This window comes from Canis lupus, chromosome 6 (assembly GCF_003254725.2).
Source record: "Canis lupus dingo isolate Sandy chromosome 6, ASM325472v2, whole genome shotgun sequence".
Lineage (NCBI taxonomy): Eukaryota > Metazoa > Chordata > Mammalia > Carnivora > Canidae > Canis > Canis lupus.
In genome coordinates this window covers 11,773,994-11,792,475 of record NC_064248.1, presented here as the reverse complement: position 1 = coordinate 11,792,475, position 18,482 = coordinate 11,773,994, and the positions used below count along the sequence as shown (strand labels likewise).

General features: G+C 53.1%; 1 protein-coding gene and 1 long non-coding RNA gene across 8 annotated transcripts; one reads left to right on the top strand and one right to left on the bottom strand.

The window, feature by feature from the left end:
• Window positions 1-4,922: 4,922 nt before the first annotated feature.
• Window positions 4,923-12,475, bottom strand: ZNF853 (zinc finger protein 853). 7 transcript variants are annotated; one of them, XM_025426257.3, is made up of 4 exons: window positions 12,109-12,475; window positions 11,723-11,858; window positions 11,193-11,315; window positions 4,923-8,414 (listed from the first exon to the last, which is right to left on the bottom strand). In XM_025426257.3, the coding sequence occupies exons 3-4, from the start codon at window positions 11,275-11,277 to the stop codon at window positions 6,298-6,300; spliced, it is 2,202 nt and encodes a 733-aa protein (XP_025282042.1). In that variant the 5' UTR covers window positions 11,278-11,315; window positions 11,723-11,858; window positions 12,109-12,475; the 3' UTR covers window positions 4,923-6,297. The 7 variants fall into 7 exon arrangements, with proteins under 7 accessions (XP_025282042.1, XP_025282044.1, XP_035573432.1 ...); XM_025426259.3 differs by having other exon boundaries at window positions 11,193-11,310; XM_035717539.2 differs by having other exon boundaries at window positions 11,764-11,858.
• Window positions 12,476-13,005: 530 nt separating this feature from the next.
• LOC125755247 (uncharacterized) lies at window positions 13,006-15,689 on the top strand. Its single transcript, XR_007411155.1, has 2 exons — window positions 13,006-13,078; window positions 15,157-15,689. It is a non-coding gene; the product is annotated as an uncharacterized LOC125755247 (long non-coding RNA).
• The last annotated feature ends 2,793 nt before the right edge of the window (window positions 15,690-18,482 follow it).

Below are 18,482 nucleotides of genomic sequence, written 5' to 3'. Positions count from 1 at the left end.
GGCTGGCATGGGCCTCCCAGAATTCCAAATGCACCTGTATGCCGCATACCTCCCACATTCCTGTGCCCCTGCTGTTGAACCACAGGAAGGCTGACACACAGAATGAGCTTCATGACAATCACTGGGGGGCTGACAACCTCTTTACGGCCATCATCCCCTTGGAGGGGTGAGCAGGAATTAGGCAGAAGAGGCTACTGGTAAACTCAATTTCATGACTACATCTTTTTTTTTTTTTTTTTTTTTATTTATGATAGTCACAGAGAGAGAGAGAGAGAGAGAGAGAGAGAGAGGCAGAGACATAGGCAGAGGAAGAAGCAGGCTCCATGCACCGGGAGCCCGACGTGGGATTCGATCCCGGGTCTCCAGGATCGCGCCCTGGGCCAAAGGCAGGCGCTAAACCCGCTGCGCCACCCAGGGTTCCCGATGACTACATCTTTAATAGGCCCCCAAAAGCAAAAGTCTGTGTTTTGGGGGACACCATTTGATTTCTTACATCTTGTTTAAAATCTGTTTTTAAATTAGTTACTTCTTCAGGTGGATTTGGGAAATCTGTCGAGATTGAATTCAGCAATGAGTAGCAGGAAACCCCAGCTAAGCAGCAGTCTACACAAACCAAGGTGTTACTGCCCTCTGGTGAGAGGTGTTCTGATGGGGGTGGTCCCAGGCTGCTCCAGCAGCTCCTCAAGGCTGCGGACAACCTCCCCTCACCACCTCTCCCACCCTAGCCCCATTCCTTCCCTCCCCTGCCCGTGACTGAGTCCCTCAGCAGTTTCCTAAACCACACCCCTGGGGCAAGGGGCAAAAATCATCGGTGCACAGATTAAGTGGCCTTGTTCAAATTTGATTTGTGTTTATGTATTTACTTACCTCACCATTGATTGCTTACTTATTCTGAAAACAGATAAATAAGTTGAGAGTAAGTCAATTTTATGGCCAGTTTGTACCGCCTGACAGAACGTCACATTCTGTCATGGTAGGAAGGAGCCTAAAAGGTTTTCAAAAGGGTGTGAGGTGGCAGCCAGAGAAAATCTGAAAAGTTTTTTATGTTATTTATTTATGAGAGACACACCCACAGAGGCAGAGACATAGGCAGAAAGAGAAGTAGTCTCCCCACAAGGAGCCCAATGCTGGACTTGATCCTGGACCCCAGGATTATGCCCTGAGCCGAAGGCAGCTGGTCAACTGCTGAGCCACCCAGGCATCCCCTGAAAAGCTTCTTATCCGAGGCAAGGAATTCGAATTTTCTCCTGCAGATCATGTGAGACAGAGATGGTTTAAAGGGGTGCTGGGAAGAACTTTCAGTAATACCCAGTTGTTACCTTGTCACCTTTCCTGCCACTTCTCCTCCAAGTCCTCTGATAGCATCAAAGAGAAAGTCTCTCTATGGGGCTGCTGGTCTCCAATACCTCTCCCACACATGGTCATCACCCTTTAGACAAAAACGGAACGGGCCTTGAATTTGGAACTTCCACTGAGCAACTGGGTCTCACCATAATTTAACAACAGTTTTGTTTCCCTTGTACTTATTTTTACAGCTGCCTTCTATTTTTTAGGGAGGGGGAGGGGCAGAGAGAGAGAGAGAGAGAGAGAGAGAATCCCAAGCAGGCTCCATGCCCAGCACAGAGCCCGACTCAGGGCTTGATTCCACAGCCCCTTGATCTGCGCTGGGACTGTGACTTAGCTTGATAAACAGCATCCAGCATAAGTGACACCACACAGCTTCTAAGGTTAGATCACAAGAAGCCTTGCAGATCTAAGCCCAGGTCTCTTGGGACTCAGGCACTCTACTCCCTAGTCACATAGAGAAGTTATGGGTAGCTCCAGTGGACAGCCCCACTGAGCTCCCAGCCGATCGCCAGTATCAACTACCAGCCTCATGATGAACCCATGTCTCAGCCCCACTGAGCCATCAGATGATCACATGGGGCAGAAGAACCACCCAGCTAAGCTTAGGCAATCTGCAGAACCATGAAAAATAATAAAGAATCTGTTGTTTTTAGCCACTATTTTAGGTGGATTATTGCACAATTATAGTTAACTGAAGCAGAGGGCATTAGGAAAAACAGGGGACATCTAGAAGGACTCCTGGGTGTTTGTCTCAGTCTCCAGGTAGTTGGTGCTGCCAGCCAGTGAAGGGAGGAATCAGGAGATGCAGGCTTGGCCGGGAATTAAGAGCTTTGTGTGATCTTATTGAGCTTTAGATTTTTGTAATATCCAAGTCTGGGAGACCGATGAGTCTTCAAGTCCAAGAGAGAAGTTCAAGAGTAGATTCTGATGTCATAGGCTGGGATGGAGTTGCCTGGGGACCCTACCAGATCCTACCTGCAGGGGAGGATCCTAAAGGCACAGCTATGTCCTTTGACTGTCTGGGGGGGGGGGTGTCTCACAATTCATTTCTACAATGTCTAAAATTTTTAACGTACGAATAGTAGAAAGCCTTATCTCATAGAAAATCCAACCAGAGGAAAGAATTTGTGTGTGACTCTTTCTTGCTTTAGATGCAACAAACATATTTGAACTCTGGGCCTGTTTCCCTGTACTACTTAGCCTTTTGTGTTTGACACACAGTAACCCAGAACGATAGACACACTTGCTCCCATTTTAGAAGCAAGGAAAGTTGTCACACAGTAACTGGTGGCCAGAATTCCAATCCCCTGTTTCTCCCTGGAGAAACATTAAAATTTCCTAAAAGATACCAAGTTGACTCAAAGGAAACAAAGACCAGTAATGAGTCAGGCTCTTTTCTGCTTTATAGATTTGATTTTATCTCATTCCCTGGGGATTTTCCATTTTAGAGAATTCTGAGCTTAGCCAGCCAGCTCCTGATATGGCACAAATACAGCCCAAGGGCCAGCCCAAAGAGTTGGACATGATGGAACTGCAGCTACCAGGTAGAGGGGGAGTGCTTTCAGGGCTGAGGAGATGAGGAGCCTACCTCCTTGCTACATAGCCCTGGCGTGTCAAGTGTCTCTGTGCCCACGATTCCCCCACTCTGGACACAGGAATCCCAGTCTGGGAAGCACTGGTCCTGGGAGCTGTGAATGGGGATGAGCCGATGTTGGGTTTCTGGCCACACAGACAGGAGCTCAGGATGCAGGGACACTGGGGTGGGGACAGCAGGCAGGAGCCCTAGGCACCCTGGCTAGGGCAGGTGGGTGGGCAGCGCAGCTTCTAGATCAGGCCCCCCCATCCCCACCCTGACTTGCACCAGGGTTCTTCCCATGACATTTGTTCAAGACATAAGTACAGGAGTGAGAGATGGCTCAGGCGCAGAAGAGGGTGCCTATTCCAGTCTCTGCTGGCTAGACTGCTGATAGGGATGGGGGTGGAGGTAGCCAGGACTGGGGACTGAGCTGGTTTGTGGTTAGGTGGCAAAAGTAAGGTGGAGGACAGTTGAGTGATGAGGGCAGTGATCAGGGGTGGCCAGCCCCCCACCCCCATGGACAGAACCTGCCTCATGGAGCCTTCCAGGAGCCACACCTGGCTGGGCTTCCAGACTCAGGAGTTATGGAGGGGGTGCACAGAGGGCAGGCTTGCATAGTCTTAGATGCCTATGGAAATGGAGAAGCCTAATAGAGGTGACAGAGATGCTGAGAAGTTCTGGGGACAAGTCAGGGCTGTAAACAGGAGGAATTTAGGATCTTGAGGCTAATGGATTCTATAAAATCTAGCCCCTAGCTCTCCCTTTCATTCCATCACCTATCTCCTATAGCACCGACCTCCCAGCCACCTGGGAACTCACAGTTCCTAATCACATCAGTCCCTCTGGCTCTGATCCACTTTACCATGTGACTTCTGTCTAGACCACCTTCCCCTCCAATCCCTCCTGACCTCACCTTGCAAACACCTATGGCTCAGCAAGACCCCCTGTGAGGTCACTGGTTCCCCATATCAGAGTCAGGTGCTCTCTCCCCTGTAGCCCATCCCATTGTATGACCACGTGTCTCCCTCCTACTGGGCTGTGAGCTCTTCGGTGATGCCTGTCAACACCTGGGGCCACCTGTTCTAAACCTGGAACACATCCCCTTCCCCAACCCAGGCCCCAGCACACGGCCTTCACTTACCAATAGGCTCAGCCTCTCCACCTGGATGCGGGTCCCTGTCCTGGGTTCCGCAGAAGTAGAATGCAGAATGTTCCCTCAAGGAAAGAGCCAGGGGAAGCTGGTGGGAGCAGGAGTATGGCACAGGGGAGGGCATAAAGAGGCTCTCAGGCAAAGCCCTACAGAGGCAAGAGCCTTCTACCTTGTCTCAGGGCTCCTCTGGAGCAGAAGTGATGCCTCAGACTTGTCCCAGCGTGAGAAAGGGAGCTGGGCTTTTGCAACTCTTCAGAGTTGGGTTAGGGGCCACTTTCCCTTCTCTGAGAGTGTGTGAGATAGAAGAGCTGCAGATGCTGCTGGGGGAAGCCAGGCAGGGTGGGGAGAGCCTACGTATCTGCACAAGGACCCACCCAAGATGTGGGCAGAGAATCAACACTTGTCCAGGCCACTCATTGTCTCACACAGATCCACTCACACCCCGCATGCCCCCTCATCTTCCCCATCATCCCTGGGTCCCCTTGCCTTAGGACCTCTGCTGGTCTCAGAGGCCTGTCTAACAAGATGACTCAGACCTTCACCCCTGAGGGGTCATAGACTCAGTTGAAAGATCTGCTACCCAACCCCATCAGTGAATGGGTTACTCAGGGAAATGGCTTTAGCCCATCAGGGCCTATGGGGGGCAGCAGGGACCCAGGAAATCACTATTGTACACAAATACTGTAAACGGTGGCAGAGCAAGGGAAAATGCAGCCACTTCTGAAATGATTTCAAGCTGTCCTTAGGAGATGCCCAAACTGGCCTTCTTGAGCATCTACACTCAGGTCCTCATCCCATTTTATGGCAAGACACAAAACCTGGGAGTGAAAACACAGAGATAAGACAATGTATTTCTTCCATTTAAATTTATTTTTCAATTTTTGTTTCTCACTTACCAACACATTTGTAAGATGTAGCAGGCTGTGTTAGTAAAGGAGAAGCAGGGGGACAATGAGGGGTGCAGGATCTAAGCAGCCACACATGGGAAGCCGAGAGCAGGAAACCCTTGGGGGCAGCAGGGGCGGGCAGCCTCCTCCACCATCCTGCCTTCCCACAGGGATTAACATTGCTGAAGCTCTCACAGACCCCCCAGACAATTCTGTAAACGTTGTAAAAAGCATTTCTGTTGCCTCCAACTTCTGTCCCCCAATTTATCCCTCTGACCCCCCTCTCCCAGTGATGAGGCAGGATCTGCTCGGGCCAGCACCTTGCATAGCCTGGCCCAGGAGAACCCTGCCCCTGGGTCTCAAGGCTCCAACCCCACAGCCTTAGTCCCCAGGGCAAGCAAAAGAGATGCTTAGAGCTGGTGGATCTCAGGGAGGTCAGGGCGGGGCTTCCTCAGAACTCTGTCCCCAAGGGGATCACTCTACTGGACCTCAGGGAGCATTCTCAGAATGCCCTTTGTTTCAGCGGCAGGCTCCTGGTCAAGAGGACACTGAAAGGCCCCTGTGGGCTCGGGAACTTGGCAGCAAAGCCGGCTAGAGCCTGACTTTCATGCTTATTGGAGCCCTTAGTTCCCCTGGAGGGAAGGTGTAACTCCCACCCAGGGAGGGGCTTCCTGGCATTTGTGCACTGACCCAGTGGACACTCTGACCCTGTGCTTAGGAACACATTTTAATCAGGATTATATCCACCCTGATGAATTTTCATTCTAGAAAGTACTTTCAAGGCAAATGCCACTGAGGACAATTCAATGCCTTGATCAGTTTTCTACAAAGTGCAGATAAATTTCCTTTCTTCCCCCATTTTTTTTCTTTGAAGAAATTTTCACCAGGATCAAATCCTATTCCTGTGCGTTTCACCACATGTATTCGATTCCCTGGTTAGTGTTCAATGCATGTCTAATGTCACCAACTGTCACACGCATCACCGGCAGTTTTCTCCTGTGGCTCTCACTTCTACGAAGTCCAGTTTTCCAGGGGAAGGGCTTTGCAGACTCCTCACGGATTGGTACCCAATAAGAAATTTGTGCGGCGAGCTGTTCGTACAGATGTGCAACATCTGTGCTGCCTGGCCGCAGCGGCTTCCCTCTTATGGAGGTGCAGGCTTCCCGAGGGTCCATGAGTGAACTTGGCCTCCCCTCTGCTAACCAGGGGGAGAGCCGGAAGCCCGGCCACAGCCAGCTTCCAGGAGGCGCGCACACACCATGGATCAGGAGCCTGCGCTCTCCCGGACCCCAGCGTGCCCCCCCCACCCCGTCCCCGCCCGTCCCCGCCCGTCCCTGTCACGGTGCCTTGTCCGCAGACCCCGCTGCCTGCTCTGAGCGCGCTGGGCCGCCGGTGGCTGCGCGTGTGCCACGGAGCAGGCCCAGGCCCCGCGAGCGGCCGGCGCCGTGCAGCTGGCGCTCGTGGCGGCGGATCTGCACCTTGTGGCGGAAGCGCTCGCCGCAGTCCTCGCAAACGTAGGGCCGCTCACCCGAGTGTGTGCGCCGGTGGCGCAGAAGGTTGGACGAGACGCTGAAGCGCTTGCCGCAGTCGCCGCAGGCGTAGGGCCGCTCGCCCGTGTGCGTGCGCTGGTGCTGCACGAGCGCCGAGCTCTCGCTGAAGCGCTTGGCGCAGTAGGAGCAGGCGTAGGGCTTCTCACCGGTGTGGATGCGCTGGTGCGTCACCAGGTTGGAGTGCTGCGAGAAGCCCTTGCCGCACTCGCCGCAGCGGTGCGGCCGCTCGCCCGTGTGCGTGGCCTGGTGGCGCACCAGGTCCGTGCTGCGGCTGAAGCCCTTGCCACACTCCCCGCAGATGGTCGGCCGATCCCGCGCCCGCCGCCGCCGCCGCTGCCTGGCCGGAGTCAGAGCCGCGCTGCCCGCGGGGCCGGGAATGGCCACCACCGCGGGCGCGGCCACGGCAGGCAGCACCATGAGCTCCTGCAGCACCACGTAGCCCGGGGGGGCCACCACGACCGCGGCTGGAGCCCCCGGGGCCGGAGTCCCGCCGCCCCCCGTGGTGGGCACCAGCTCCAGCTGCAGCTCCGGCTGCACGGGGGTCAGCTCCAGCTGCACCTCCTGCTGCTGGGCTCCCAGCTCCACTGGGGTCAGCTCCAACTGCACCTCCTGCTGCTCCTCCAGCTGCTGCTGCTCCAGCTGCTGCTGCTGCTCCAGCTGCTGCTCCAGCTGCTGCAGCTGCTCCTGCAGTTTGAGCTGCAGCTGCCGCTGTTCCTGCTGTCTCTCTAGCTCCTGCTGCCGCTCCAACTCCTGCCGCTGCTGCTCCAGTTCCTGCTCCGACCCCAGGTCCACTGGCATGAGCTCCAGCTCCACTTCTTCCTCCTCCTCTGGCTCCAGTGGACAGGGCTGCTGCTGCTGCTGTGGTTGCAACTGTTCTGGCTGCTGCAGCTGCTGTTGTTGCAACTGTTCTGGCTGCTGCAGCTGCTGTTGATGCAACAGCTGCTGATGCTGCTGTAACTGCTGCTGCTGCAACAGCTGCTGTTGTAACTGTTGCTGCTGCAGCTGCTGCTGTAGCCGTTCCTGCTGCTGCAGCTGCTCCATCTGTAACTGTTGATGCTGCTGTTGCTCTAACAGTTCTTGTTGTTGCTGCATCTGCTGCATCTGTAACTGTTGCTGCTGGTGCTGCTGTAACAGTTCCTGCTGATGCTGCAAGTGCTGCTGCTGTAACTGTTGCTGCTGTAATTCTTCCTGCTGCTGCTGCTGTAACTGGTCCTGTTGCATGTGCTGCTGTTGCTGTAACTGTTTTTCCTCTTGCTGCTGCTGCAGCTGTAACTGTTTCTCCTCCTGCTGCTGCTGCAGCTGTAACTGTTCCTCCTTCTGCTGCTGGTGGTGTTGCTGCTGTAACTGTTCTTCCTCCTGCTGTTGCTGCAGGTGCTGCTGCTGCTGCTGCTGCTGCTGTAACTGTTCCTCCTCCTCCTGCTGCTGCTGCTGCTGTAATTGTTGCTGCTGCAGGAGCTGCTGCTGCTGTAACTGTTCCTCCTCCTGCTGCTGCTGTAACTGGTCCTGCTGCTGTAACTGTTCCTTTTGTTGCTGCCACAGTTGTTGCTCATACACGTGCTGCTCCTGTGCTTGTTCCTGCTGTTGTATCAGCTGCAGTTGGGGTTTCTGCTGTCCAGGTGGCACAGGTTGGGGTGTTCCCTGCAGGTCTTTCTTTTGTTGAGGCAGCTGGTCTTCCCCATCTTGCTGCTGCTGCTGCAACTCCAACTGCTGTTCTGATGGCTGGCTTTGTGGCTGCTGCTCTGGTTGCTGTTCTGACTGTTGTAGTTGCAACTCCTGTTGTCTGGGCTGTGCTTTGTCGGTGAGTTCCCTGGCCCCCATTGGAGCTGAGCTTGTTGGCGGTGGTGGGCTGCTATTCTTCTCTTGAGCTTCTTCTTCCTCCTGACTCTCACTCCCACCGCTGCCACCTGTAGTGGAAATGGTAGGAAGCCAGGAGAGAAAGATCTACAGACCCCCTTGACCCCCCCTCTACCCCTTGGCTTACCCTGCCCCACAGATGCCCACTCTAGGACACACTGCTGAGCTCTCAGCCAGGCCCCCAAAGCACTGGATCGATAGGCCATGGCAGCGTGGCAGAAACTGAAATGCCCAGAGGTGTGGGGTTGGCTTAGAAATGTGCCCAAAGGACTGTGGGTCAAGTCACTCTGGGCCCTGGCTCTCCAACCTCTTCTCTGGGCTTTCCTCCACACAGGCTCCATGCTTAGATCTTGGCAGTGACAAGAGCCTGGGTTCCAGGGGCTCCCCAACACCATTCCCAGAGAAGCCTCTCATGCTTAACCACCATCTAGTAGGAATCAGTGAACAAGCCATTCCCACAGCCAAGCCACAGGCGCACGATGAACTTAGACCTCAGTGAGGATCATGCCTTAAATACGTGAAACTTTCCTTCTCTTCAAATAATAAAGAATTTCTGTAAAGCTGCCTGAAAGTATTACCACAGGTGGTTTGTAAAAGTCACCGAAGTGTCAGGGAGAGCACAAGGCTTCCAGGGGAAAGTTCTCAGATTGGGCCCCAACTCTACCAGTTAACAACTCTCAACCTCCTGCAGCCTCGGAGCCCTCCCTGTCAGTAACAGCTTCAGGATATCCACACTTTCAGCTTCAGTGGTGAAGGAGGTAGGGCCCTGGCATATCCTCTAGAACCTGGCAGGTGCTTGACAAATCACTCTGCCCACAGGTTAGGAAATTAGTTTGCAAAGTAATGAACAGTTTGGAAATAGCAAGGACACAACTGACTCCGTTTAAAACAGCCTACAGACTGGACGTGTTTGAGACTGTTAGTCTGGAATGGAAAGGATTGGGATCCCTGGGTGGCGCAGTGGTTTAGCGCCTGCCTTTGGCCCAGGGCGCAATCCTGGAGACCCGGGATCGAATCCCACGTCGGGCTCCCGGTGCATGGAGCCTGCTTCTCCCTCTGCCTGTGTCTCTGCCTCTCTCTCTCTCTGTGTGTGACTATCATAAATAAATAAAAATTAAAAAAAAAAAAAAGAAAAAAGAAAAGGAAAGGATTATCTCCACAGCCTCATGTCAGTAGGGTGAGTAGCCAGGTAGGTAACCTCTGGGAACCGGAGGTTTTCTGACTCAGAGAAGATGGAAAAGCAAAAGAAGATGGACCCTTCTCAGGGCCACCGTGAAAATTTGAGGGGGTATAAGTGCAACCCAGTGTTGTGCAACATAGGTGTTACTCCACTGTCACGTTTCACTGTCTGCACAATATCCACCTGTTATTTCTCAATTTGAGCATTCATGCCGTGTTCATAGAAAATCCCAAGAGGCTTGTTCCATTCCCAAGTCTGATTTCAACCCTGCTCTTCCTATAGCCTCATATGTTCAGTTTTGTAACAGAAAGCAGAGGTTCAATTTAGAAAATTTTGCTTTCTGGCCACTTTTTCTAGGAGCATATTGATTTAATAAAAAATGAAAGGATATCTCCATGTAAATAATTTCCTTTTAGAAAACTATTTCTAAAAAAAGAAAGAAAAGAAAGAAAGAAGGAAAGAGAAAAAAGAAAACTATTTCTTTTTTTTTAAGAAAACTATTTCTAATAACATTCTTTTTTATTTTTTATTTTTTTAAGATTTTGTTTATTCATGAGAGACACAGAGAGAGGGACAAGTATTTTTCATACACACTCACCAGCAATGAGTATGTGGCTGGTGAGCAAAGACAGCCATGAAAACCTGTCTCCCCCACAGCAGGTCTGAGCCACACCAGCCTCCCAGTACCTCTGGGAGGAACAGGGACATATCGTGCCTCTGTGTGAATCCTCACATTTCTAGCACAGCACTTGGCCGTGTAGCTAGTCCTGGCTTCTTGCAGCAATGTCAGCATTTTTAACGATGATGTTTTAGTAAACATATTAAGTGTCACCTGAAGTGCATACCCTTCCAAGACTTTTCTCAGTTAAATATTTGAGCCTGAAGACCCTTCATTCAGTCCACACATCCCTAACCAAACCTTCCAATTCCCTTGGTTCTTTTCATGCTGTTCAACCCTGGGCTAGCCCCCACTTGGTGTGCTCAAAGCACAGGGAGGGAAATTGGCTCCCAGGAGCATGACCATCATAGAAAGTTGGCCCAGAGTGGGTCTCAGATGGAGAAGGCATCTTGGAAGGTTCTACAGGGCCACCTATGCTTCTGGGCAAAAGGGGAGAGAGAAGGATGGAAAAGCAGAGGTCAGGAAAAGTGGACAAGGTCAGAGAAGGCCACAGGACAAAGAGAAGCCAAGCCAAGGGGCCAATGCCTGAGGTACAAGGGGCAGGGGGAGAGAGCCCCTGAATTCAATCTGAGAACTTGAGTCTGGAGCCAGGGACAGGTAGGAGGACAATGGAGGCTCCCTGACTACTGGGGACAAAGCAGCAGCTCCCAGCCAGCACATATCTGGGGTTCAGGGCATGGGCTGAGAATGTCTGCACCAGCAAAACCATGGCCTGATTGAGCTGCCTCAGAAAATCCTAAGGCGAACTGAAGTGGGCTGGTGTGACGTGAGTGGCTGCAGGTTGCCCTCCCCACCCGGAAACCACCAGGTGAGCACCCTTGTGGACAGCAGGCTGCCCACCATCCTGCAGAATGCACACCCCCACCCCGTTGGCCACAGCAGGCCTGGGGCTCTGTCAAAAGATCCTCTGGGAGCCTGAGGACTATCTTCTGCTTTAGGTCAGAGCCCACACCCCTCTGAGCCCCTCACCTGAGAGGGTGTCAGGCCCTGGGCCCCCATCTTCAAGACACCGAAGCTCCAGCACGAAGGTTTTGGCCACTGCCCCCAGCTCCATCCTAGCGTTCAGACCCAGATCCTGAGGAGCCAGCTGTGCTGAGAGGAAGGAAGGAAGCTGTTCAGGTGGGCAGGATTGCTGGGAGCACCCCACCTCTGGCCTACCCGGTGGCGGTAACTGCCAGAGAGCCCCCCAGTCTCTGCCTCGGGCCCCAGAACCAGCAGCTCCAGCCAGGCTGGAAAGGATAGGGGATAGCTGGGGAAGGGAAGAGCAGGGCTGCCTGGAGGCTCAGCTCCCAGGGCCCCTTCATTTCCCTGCAGAGGCAATCCTTTCTCTCTTCTCTCTCAACTTTGCAAGGCCCACATTCAGCCCCATGCCTCGGGACTGCGGGTGCATGTGCTCCACACTGAGGGCCAACTGTGGGAACCGGCCTTCAGCGGGATGGGGAGCTGGAGTCCCAGGAGGGACACATGAGGAAGTTTTCAGAAAAAGAGACACATCTCACGTTCCACCGTCTCCTTCAAAGCAACTGACAAGTGGGTTCACCTCCCTGGTTTCTTGCCTCCCAGACGGCTGTTGGGGTTCATCCGGTCTTCCAAGCCCACATGCAGGCCACAGGTTCCAGATGCCACCTCAGCTCCCTGGGAAGGCAGGATTCCAGAGCACTGCAACCCACGGAACCAGCGGTGGCCCAGGGGATCCTGAAGTCTGGGGGGTTCCCCAGCTCTCTCCTGCCTCCACCCTGGCCCCTGCAGATGTGTCAGCGCATCCAGTCCTGCCTCCCCTCCTCACAAGATAACTCCAGCCCCCCCCCCCCTTCTCAGGATCCAGCTCAAAGCTCTCAAGGGCAGCGCCCGGGGTTGGCCGGCTCCCCAACCCCCTGGGCCTCACCTGGTTCAGCATTTCCTGCTCCTCACCGCGGCCTCTGCACTAGGGGAGGTGTGGTCAGCAGGGGCTGGAAGGTGCAGGCAGAGCGTCAGCCAGCTTCTTCCTGAGGCGCCTCCATCCAGAAGGCGCCGGGGAGGCGCTGGGCCACCCGGGGGCCTCTCTGGGCACTGCGGCGGGGCTGTCGCTGTCAGGGCTGCTCAGGTCGCCCCGGGCCGCAGACGGGGCAGAACGGAGTTCACCAGCAGAAGTTGGTGTCGGCTCCCGGGAGAGGGGCCGGGGCGGCCGGGCGAGGCGTGCGGGGCGGGCGACACCGTCTCCGCCCGGCCGGGTCCGCCCGCGGCCACAGGTGCCCGGAGCCGGCGCGCGGGGGCGGCCCGCGCGGGGTCCGGTTGGCTCGCGCGTCCGGCCGGCAGCGGGCGGCGGGGCGCAGCGGGCCGGGCCGGGCCGGGCCGGGGGCGGGGGCGGGGGCGGGGGCGGGGGCGGCGGGGCCGGCACAGGAAGTCCCCCCGGCATCCGCATCCTGTCCCCCGCCCGCCGCCCGCCGCCCGCGCCCCGCGCCCCGGCCCCCGCGCCGCCGCCGCCGCTCTAGGCCGCCGCGAGCTCGGTGGGCTTAACCCTTCCAGGCCCGGCCGCTCGCCCGCGGGTGGCGACTGGCGCTGCGCGGGGGCTGCGGGCGAGGCTCCCGGCCCGGGCCCTGCCGCCGCCGGGGGGGCGCGTGCAGCCTCGGGGCGCCCCGGGCCCGCGTCCAAGCTGTGGTTCATTAGCATCTTAGATGACTCTCACCTAATGCGGAGGCCCCATCCCGCCCCCCGGCGGACCCAGTGGAGGCCGCCCCCTCCGCACCTCGCACCTGGAACTCCTCCTCCTGGAGCCTGGGATGGCGATGGAAGGGGGCGGGGGGGGGGGGGGGCGCGGAGTCTGTGCGCGCTTGGACCCCAAAGGACCGGACAGGGCCACCCTTGGTAACTGAAGGGTAAGTCCAAGAGCCACACCCCACCCCACCCCCGTCAGTACCTGACCCCCTTCGCCCTCTGCAGGACTCCATCCCTACTGGGGCTGTGCAGAGGCCTCCTCAGATAGGCCAAGCTAACCCCTGCCTGGGTCAGGGGCCTCCACCTCCCGGATGCCTTACCTGACCATCTTGATATCCCATCACTTGGCTGCACTGCACTGTCCTAATCTGGAGGGTTCACACTGAGATCGGGATACTCGAATTCTCTTGAAAAACCCAAAGATCTGGCCCTGGAGAGCTGTTCCTGGGATAGAGTATGAGAATGCCTCACTGGAGGAGGGCAGAGCCCTCATACGGTCACAGTCCTCTGCCCTCCTTACTGTCTCCATGCTCACATGGCCACCCATTTTTGGATACTTCCTGACCCTACAGGTAGTGGAGCTCTGGATTTCTCTAACCCTCCTCTGAAAAGCTTGCACTCTGTCTGGCAGCTTCACCCCCAGACTAGATGCTCCAGAGGACAGAGGACCACCTCTGCCTCATCAGGGGAGTAAGTGCAGCAGGAAAGGGAGTAAGGAGGCAGGAAATCTGGATTCACAATGGCCTCTTCCAGTTGGGTAATGAGGCAAATTATTACCTTGCATCTGTGGAATAGGAACAGCATTCTGCTAGCCAGGAGTTTAAGGATAAGTGAGCATCTCCCCTCTGGCCAGCCAGATGTGCACCTTTCCCTCCCCTGGGAGGGTTGGGAGCAGAGCTGTCTCTGCCTCCTATTTCCTCCTGGGAGACCTCATGCCCAGAGGATCCAGATGATCCACTTACTCCTTGAATCTTTAACCTCTCTCTCTCTCTCTCTGCTGGCTTCTTTCCAAGAGCATTTGCTCATTCGCCAGGCTCTCCCATCTTAAAAATATGCAACCTCTTCTCTCTCCTGCCCTCCATGACCAAAGTTCCTGGAAAGATGCCCCATAGCAGCTCTGGCCATATCTCCATCTACCTGTCCCTCCTTCTCCTTCTCCAACTTGGCCTCAGCCCCATCACTCCATCCAGACAGCTCTCTCTAATGTCACCACTGACCTCCACGTCACTAGAGCTCGCATGCTATTCCTCTCTAGGCAGCTTTGGACACTTCTCTGGTGGCTGATGAGAGGTACCACCCTTGGTTCCTCCTTCCTCTCTATCTGCCTCCTTTCTGACTCCTTTGCAGGCTCCACTTCCTTTACCAAACATATTGCTCATCTATATGCTATCAAAACCTATGTAAGGTGTCTTCCCAAATCAATGGTTCTGTCCTGAAAAGCACTTCTCCTGTCTATGACTGAGCACCTCTTTTCTTCCTCTTTCACCTTTAAATTAAAAAGGGATCCCTGGGTGGCGCAGCGGTTCGGCGCCTGCCTTTGGCCCAGGGCGCGATCCTGGAGACCCGGGATCGAATCCCACGTCGGGCTCCCGGTGCATGGAGCCTGCTTCTCCCTCTGCCTGTGTCTCTGCCTCTCTCTCTCTCTCTCTGTGACTATCATAAATAAAAAAAAAAAAATTTTTTTTTTTGAGAGAGAGAGAGAGCAGGCAGAGGGGTGGGGAGGGGCAAGCAAGAGGGAGAGAGAGAATCCCAAGCAAGCTCCATGTCCAGCATGAAGCCCAACACAGAACTCGATCTCACAACCCTGAGATCATGACCTGAGCTGAAATCAAGAGTCCAACCCTTTTTTTAAAAAAAAGATTTTATTTATGTATTCATGAGAGACACACAGAGAGAGAGAGAGAGAAAGGCAGAGGCACAGGCCGAGGGAGAAGCAGGCTACATGCAGGGAGCCCGACGTGGGACTCAATCCCGGGTCTCTAGGATCAGACTGCTGAGCCACCTGGGCTGCCCACGAGTCCAGCCCTTAACCAGCTGAGCCACCCAGGTGCCCCTCTCAATTTTTTTTTTAATCCAGGCAATACATATTCTGAATGAATAAGTCAAATTGTTCTGTGAGGCTTTAGCAACCACAAAAATCTCTCCTCGCTTCTGAGTCCCCTCCCATTTCTTCTGATATTTCTTCCCATGTTTCTAAATAATATGCTTATAATGCTATTATTTGGTTTTTCCATTTTAGGTAGTATCTGTGGACACCTCACTTTGGAAGATGCAGATTTAACTCCTCATGCCACACACGCACATGTCCTCCTTTTACCTGCAATAACTTGTCTGGTCTTTGTCCAGTTTTCTGGGATAGAGCTTCTACACCTTTGGAATCTCTCCAGTGATAGGAATGTCTTTGTTATTCAGGGGGTGAGGGGACTGGATTAGCTTCAGATGGGAGCTGGTCATACCAGAAAGACCAACCATGTGATTACAGGGTTGGGGCTCTGAACCCGGTGATATCAAACCAACCTTTGGGGCTAGAGATTGAGGTTAGTCAAATGGCCAAGGATTCAATCGATCATGCCTACATAATGAAACATCAATAAAAACTGTGGGCACCAAGGTTCAGGTGAGCTTCCTGGTTGGTGAGAGCCACTCTGTGTCCAGAATAGAGGACATGGAAGCTCTACATTCAGGACTCTCCCAGACCTTGGATCTCTTCAGGGACCATGACTGATCGTGCTTTATATCCTTTGTAGTAAAACTGTAATTGTAAGTCCAGCACTTTCTTGAATTCTGTGAGTTAATCTAGTTAATTATCCAACCTGAGTAGGACAAATGAATCCCTGAATTTGTAGCCAGTTAGTGAGAAGTTCCGGGGTTCCTGGGGACTCCTGAACTTGCAGCTGTTGTCTACTTGCTGGGGCATGATGCCATTATCTTGTGGAGTCTGTACAACTCTGGTGGTCAGCTGCAGAACTACAGGGCAGGATGGCCCTTTCCACAGTGTTATCACAGTCTGGGGTAAATCCACATTTACTATTCCCATAAGTACATCTCTGGAAATAATTTTCACTGCCAAGTCCAGTAAAAGTATTTGTATGAGTTCCCTTTTTAAAAAAAAAAAAAAACAACTATTTATTTATTCATGAGAGACACAGAGAGAGAGGCAGAGACATAGGCAGAGAGAGAAGCAGGCTCCCTATGAGGACTCGATCCCAGGACCCCAGGATCATGACCTGAGCCAAAGGCAGATGCTCAACTGCTGGGCCATCCAGGTGCCCCTTTTTCTTATCTTTTTTAAAATTTGCTTTGATTCCTTTTTTAGAAACTCCTGAAAAGTCTTTTTGTGTCCTCCTTTGGCTCTATAAATGCCTGTGAACCCAAATTTCCACCTGGTCAAACTCGTCAGAAAATCTATTTGTTTCATTTTTTTTTTCCCAGACATCCCTTCTGGAGCCTCCTTCCTTTGCATCCATATTGGGCAGTTTGCCCTCTGGAGTGCTGCTGCCAGCCTGGGAGTCTAGTGTCATCATCTGGGACTTTGTGTCTCTTTCTCTCTTGCATTAATCTGTTTCCTCATACCACATATTTCTCCTTCTTAAGTCATAATAGAGACAATTAGCACTCACCAAATATTCCAAGTGTTCCCTTATATTTCCAAGTGTTACATGCAGTTCAGCTGGGGTTAAATGATTAATGTGGCCAGGAGACTATGAAGGCAAGTGACCTGTGCTATGTCTAAGTCAAAACACATGGGAGCTGGTGTGCCACCTCCATCTCACACCTCCCTTGCTGTGGGAACTTGGAGGAGATGTGTAGTGGTAAAGAAACAAACGTATAGGGGTACCTGGGTGGTTAGGCATCTACCTTTGGCACAGGTTGTGATCCCAGGGTCCTGGGATCGAGTTCTACATCAGGCTCCCCATTCTCCCTCTGCCTATGTCTTTGCCTCTTTCTCTGTGTCTCTCATGAATAATAATGACAAAAATTACAAGCCCTGGAGCATTACATAGGGGATGATAAGACTACCCAGGGATTAAGATCTCTAGGGCTAGGGCAGCCTGGGTGGCTCAGCAGTTTAGCGCCGCCTTCGGCCCAGGGCGTGATCCTGGAGGCCCAGGTTCGAGTTCTGCATGGGGCTCCCTGAATGGAGCCTGCTTCTCCCTCTGCCTGTATCTCTGCCTCTCTTTCTCTCTCTCATTAATAAATAAATAAAATTGGGATCCCTGGGTGGCGCAGCGGTTTGGCGCCTGCCTTTGGCCCAGGGCGCGATCCTGGAGACCCGGGATCGAATCCCACATCGGGCTCCCGGTGCATGGACCCTGCTTCTCCCTCTGCCTGTGTCTCTGCCTCTCTCTCTCTCTCTCTGTGACTATCATAAATAAATAAAAAAAATTTTTAAAAATCTTTAAATAAATAAATAAATAAATAAATAAATAAATAAATAAAATCTTTAAAAAAAGATCTCTAGGCTAGAGGGGCAAGAGGGAAAAATGATATTATAGACACAATTGCTGCGTTTATGAGGCTGGTGTGACCAGTATTGGAACTGCGATCTGTAAGCAAGAAGCAACCAGCCCAGACTGACCAGCCACTGACGGCTCCACCAGAAACAGGAAATGTCTTCTCTTCCATCCTGACTTCTGATCCCTCTTTGGTGCTTCCCATTAGCAAAATCTAGCCAGAGGCCAGCTGGCAGGGGAGCTGAGAGAAGTGTCATTTCCCATCTTCCAGGCTCCCGCAGTGGAGCATATGGAAGGATGGGGATTGAGTCAAGAGGCAACAGGCAAAGAGCTGGCACATTTGGTGACTCTGTAAAGCAAGCCTCCTGCCAACCCATGTTGGGAATTCAGACATTTGTGAGCTAGGCAGAGATGGGAATGCTGTGCCACTAGTATTGATTATCCTGACCTTCATTCTGGGGGAGCACATTCCTCAGTGGTCATCCTGAGAAAAGAGTATATGACAAGTAAAATCTGGGAAGCCCTCACATCTAAAAAGTTTTTATTCGGTGGACACCTGGGTGGCTCAGTTGGTTAAGGAGCTGCCTTCAGCTCAGGTCATGATCCTGGGGTCCTGGGATCCCGCCCTGTATTGGACTTCCTACTCAGAGGGGAACCCGTTTCTCCCTCTGCCACTGCCATGCCCCCCTGCTTGTGTTCTCTCTCTTACTCACTCTGGCTCTCTCAAATAAATAAGTAAAATCTTAAATAAAAGATTAAAAAAACCTATTCTTATATGTGACTGAGTATGAACTTCTCCTGAGATTTTAAAGACACGCTTTCAGGGGATCCCTGGGTGGCTCAGCAGTTTAGCGCCGTCTTTGGCTCAGGGTGTGATCCTGGAGTCCCGGAATTGAGTTCCACATCAGGCTCCCTGCATGGAGCCTGCTTCTTCCTCTGCCTGTGTCTCTGCCTCTCTCCCTTTCTGTATCTCTCATGAATATATAAATAAAATCTTAAAAAAAAAAAGACACCCTTTCATTGTCGTTTGGCCTCCAGTGTGGCTATTGAGGATGCCTAATGCCATTTTGATACTGGATCCTTTCTGTGTTGCTGGTATTTTCTCTCTGGA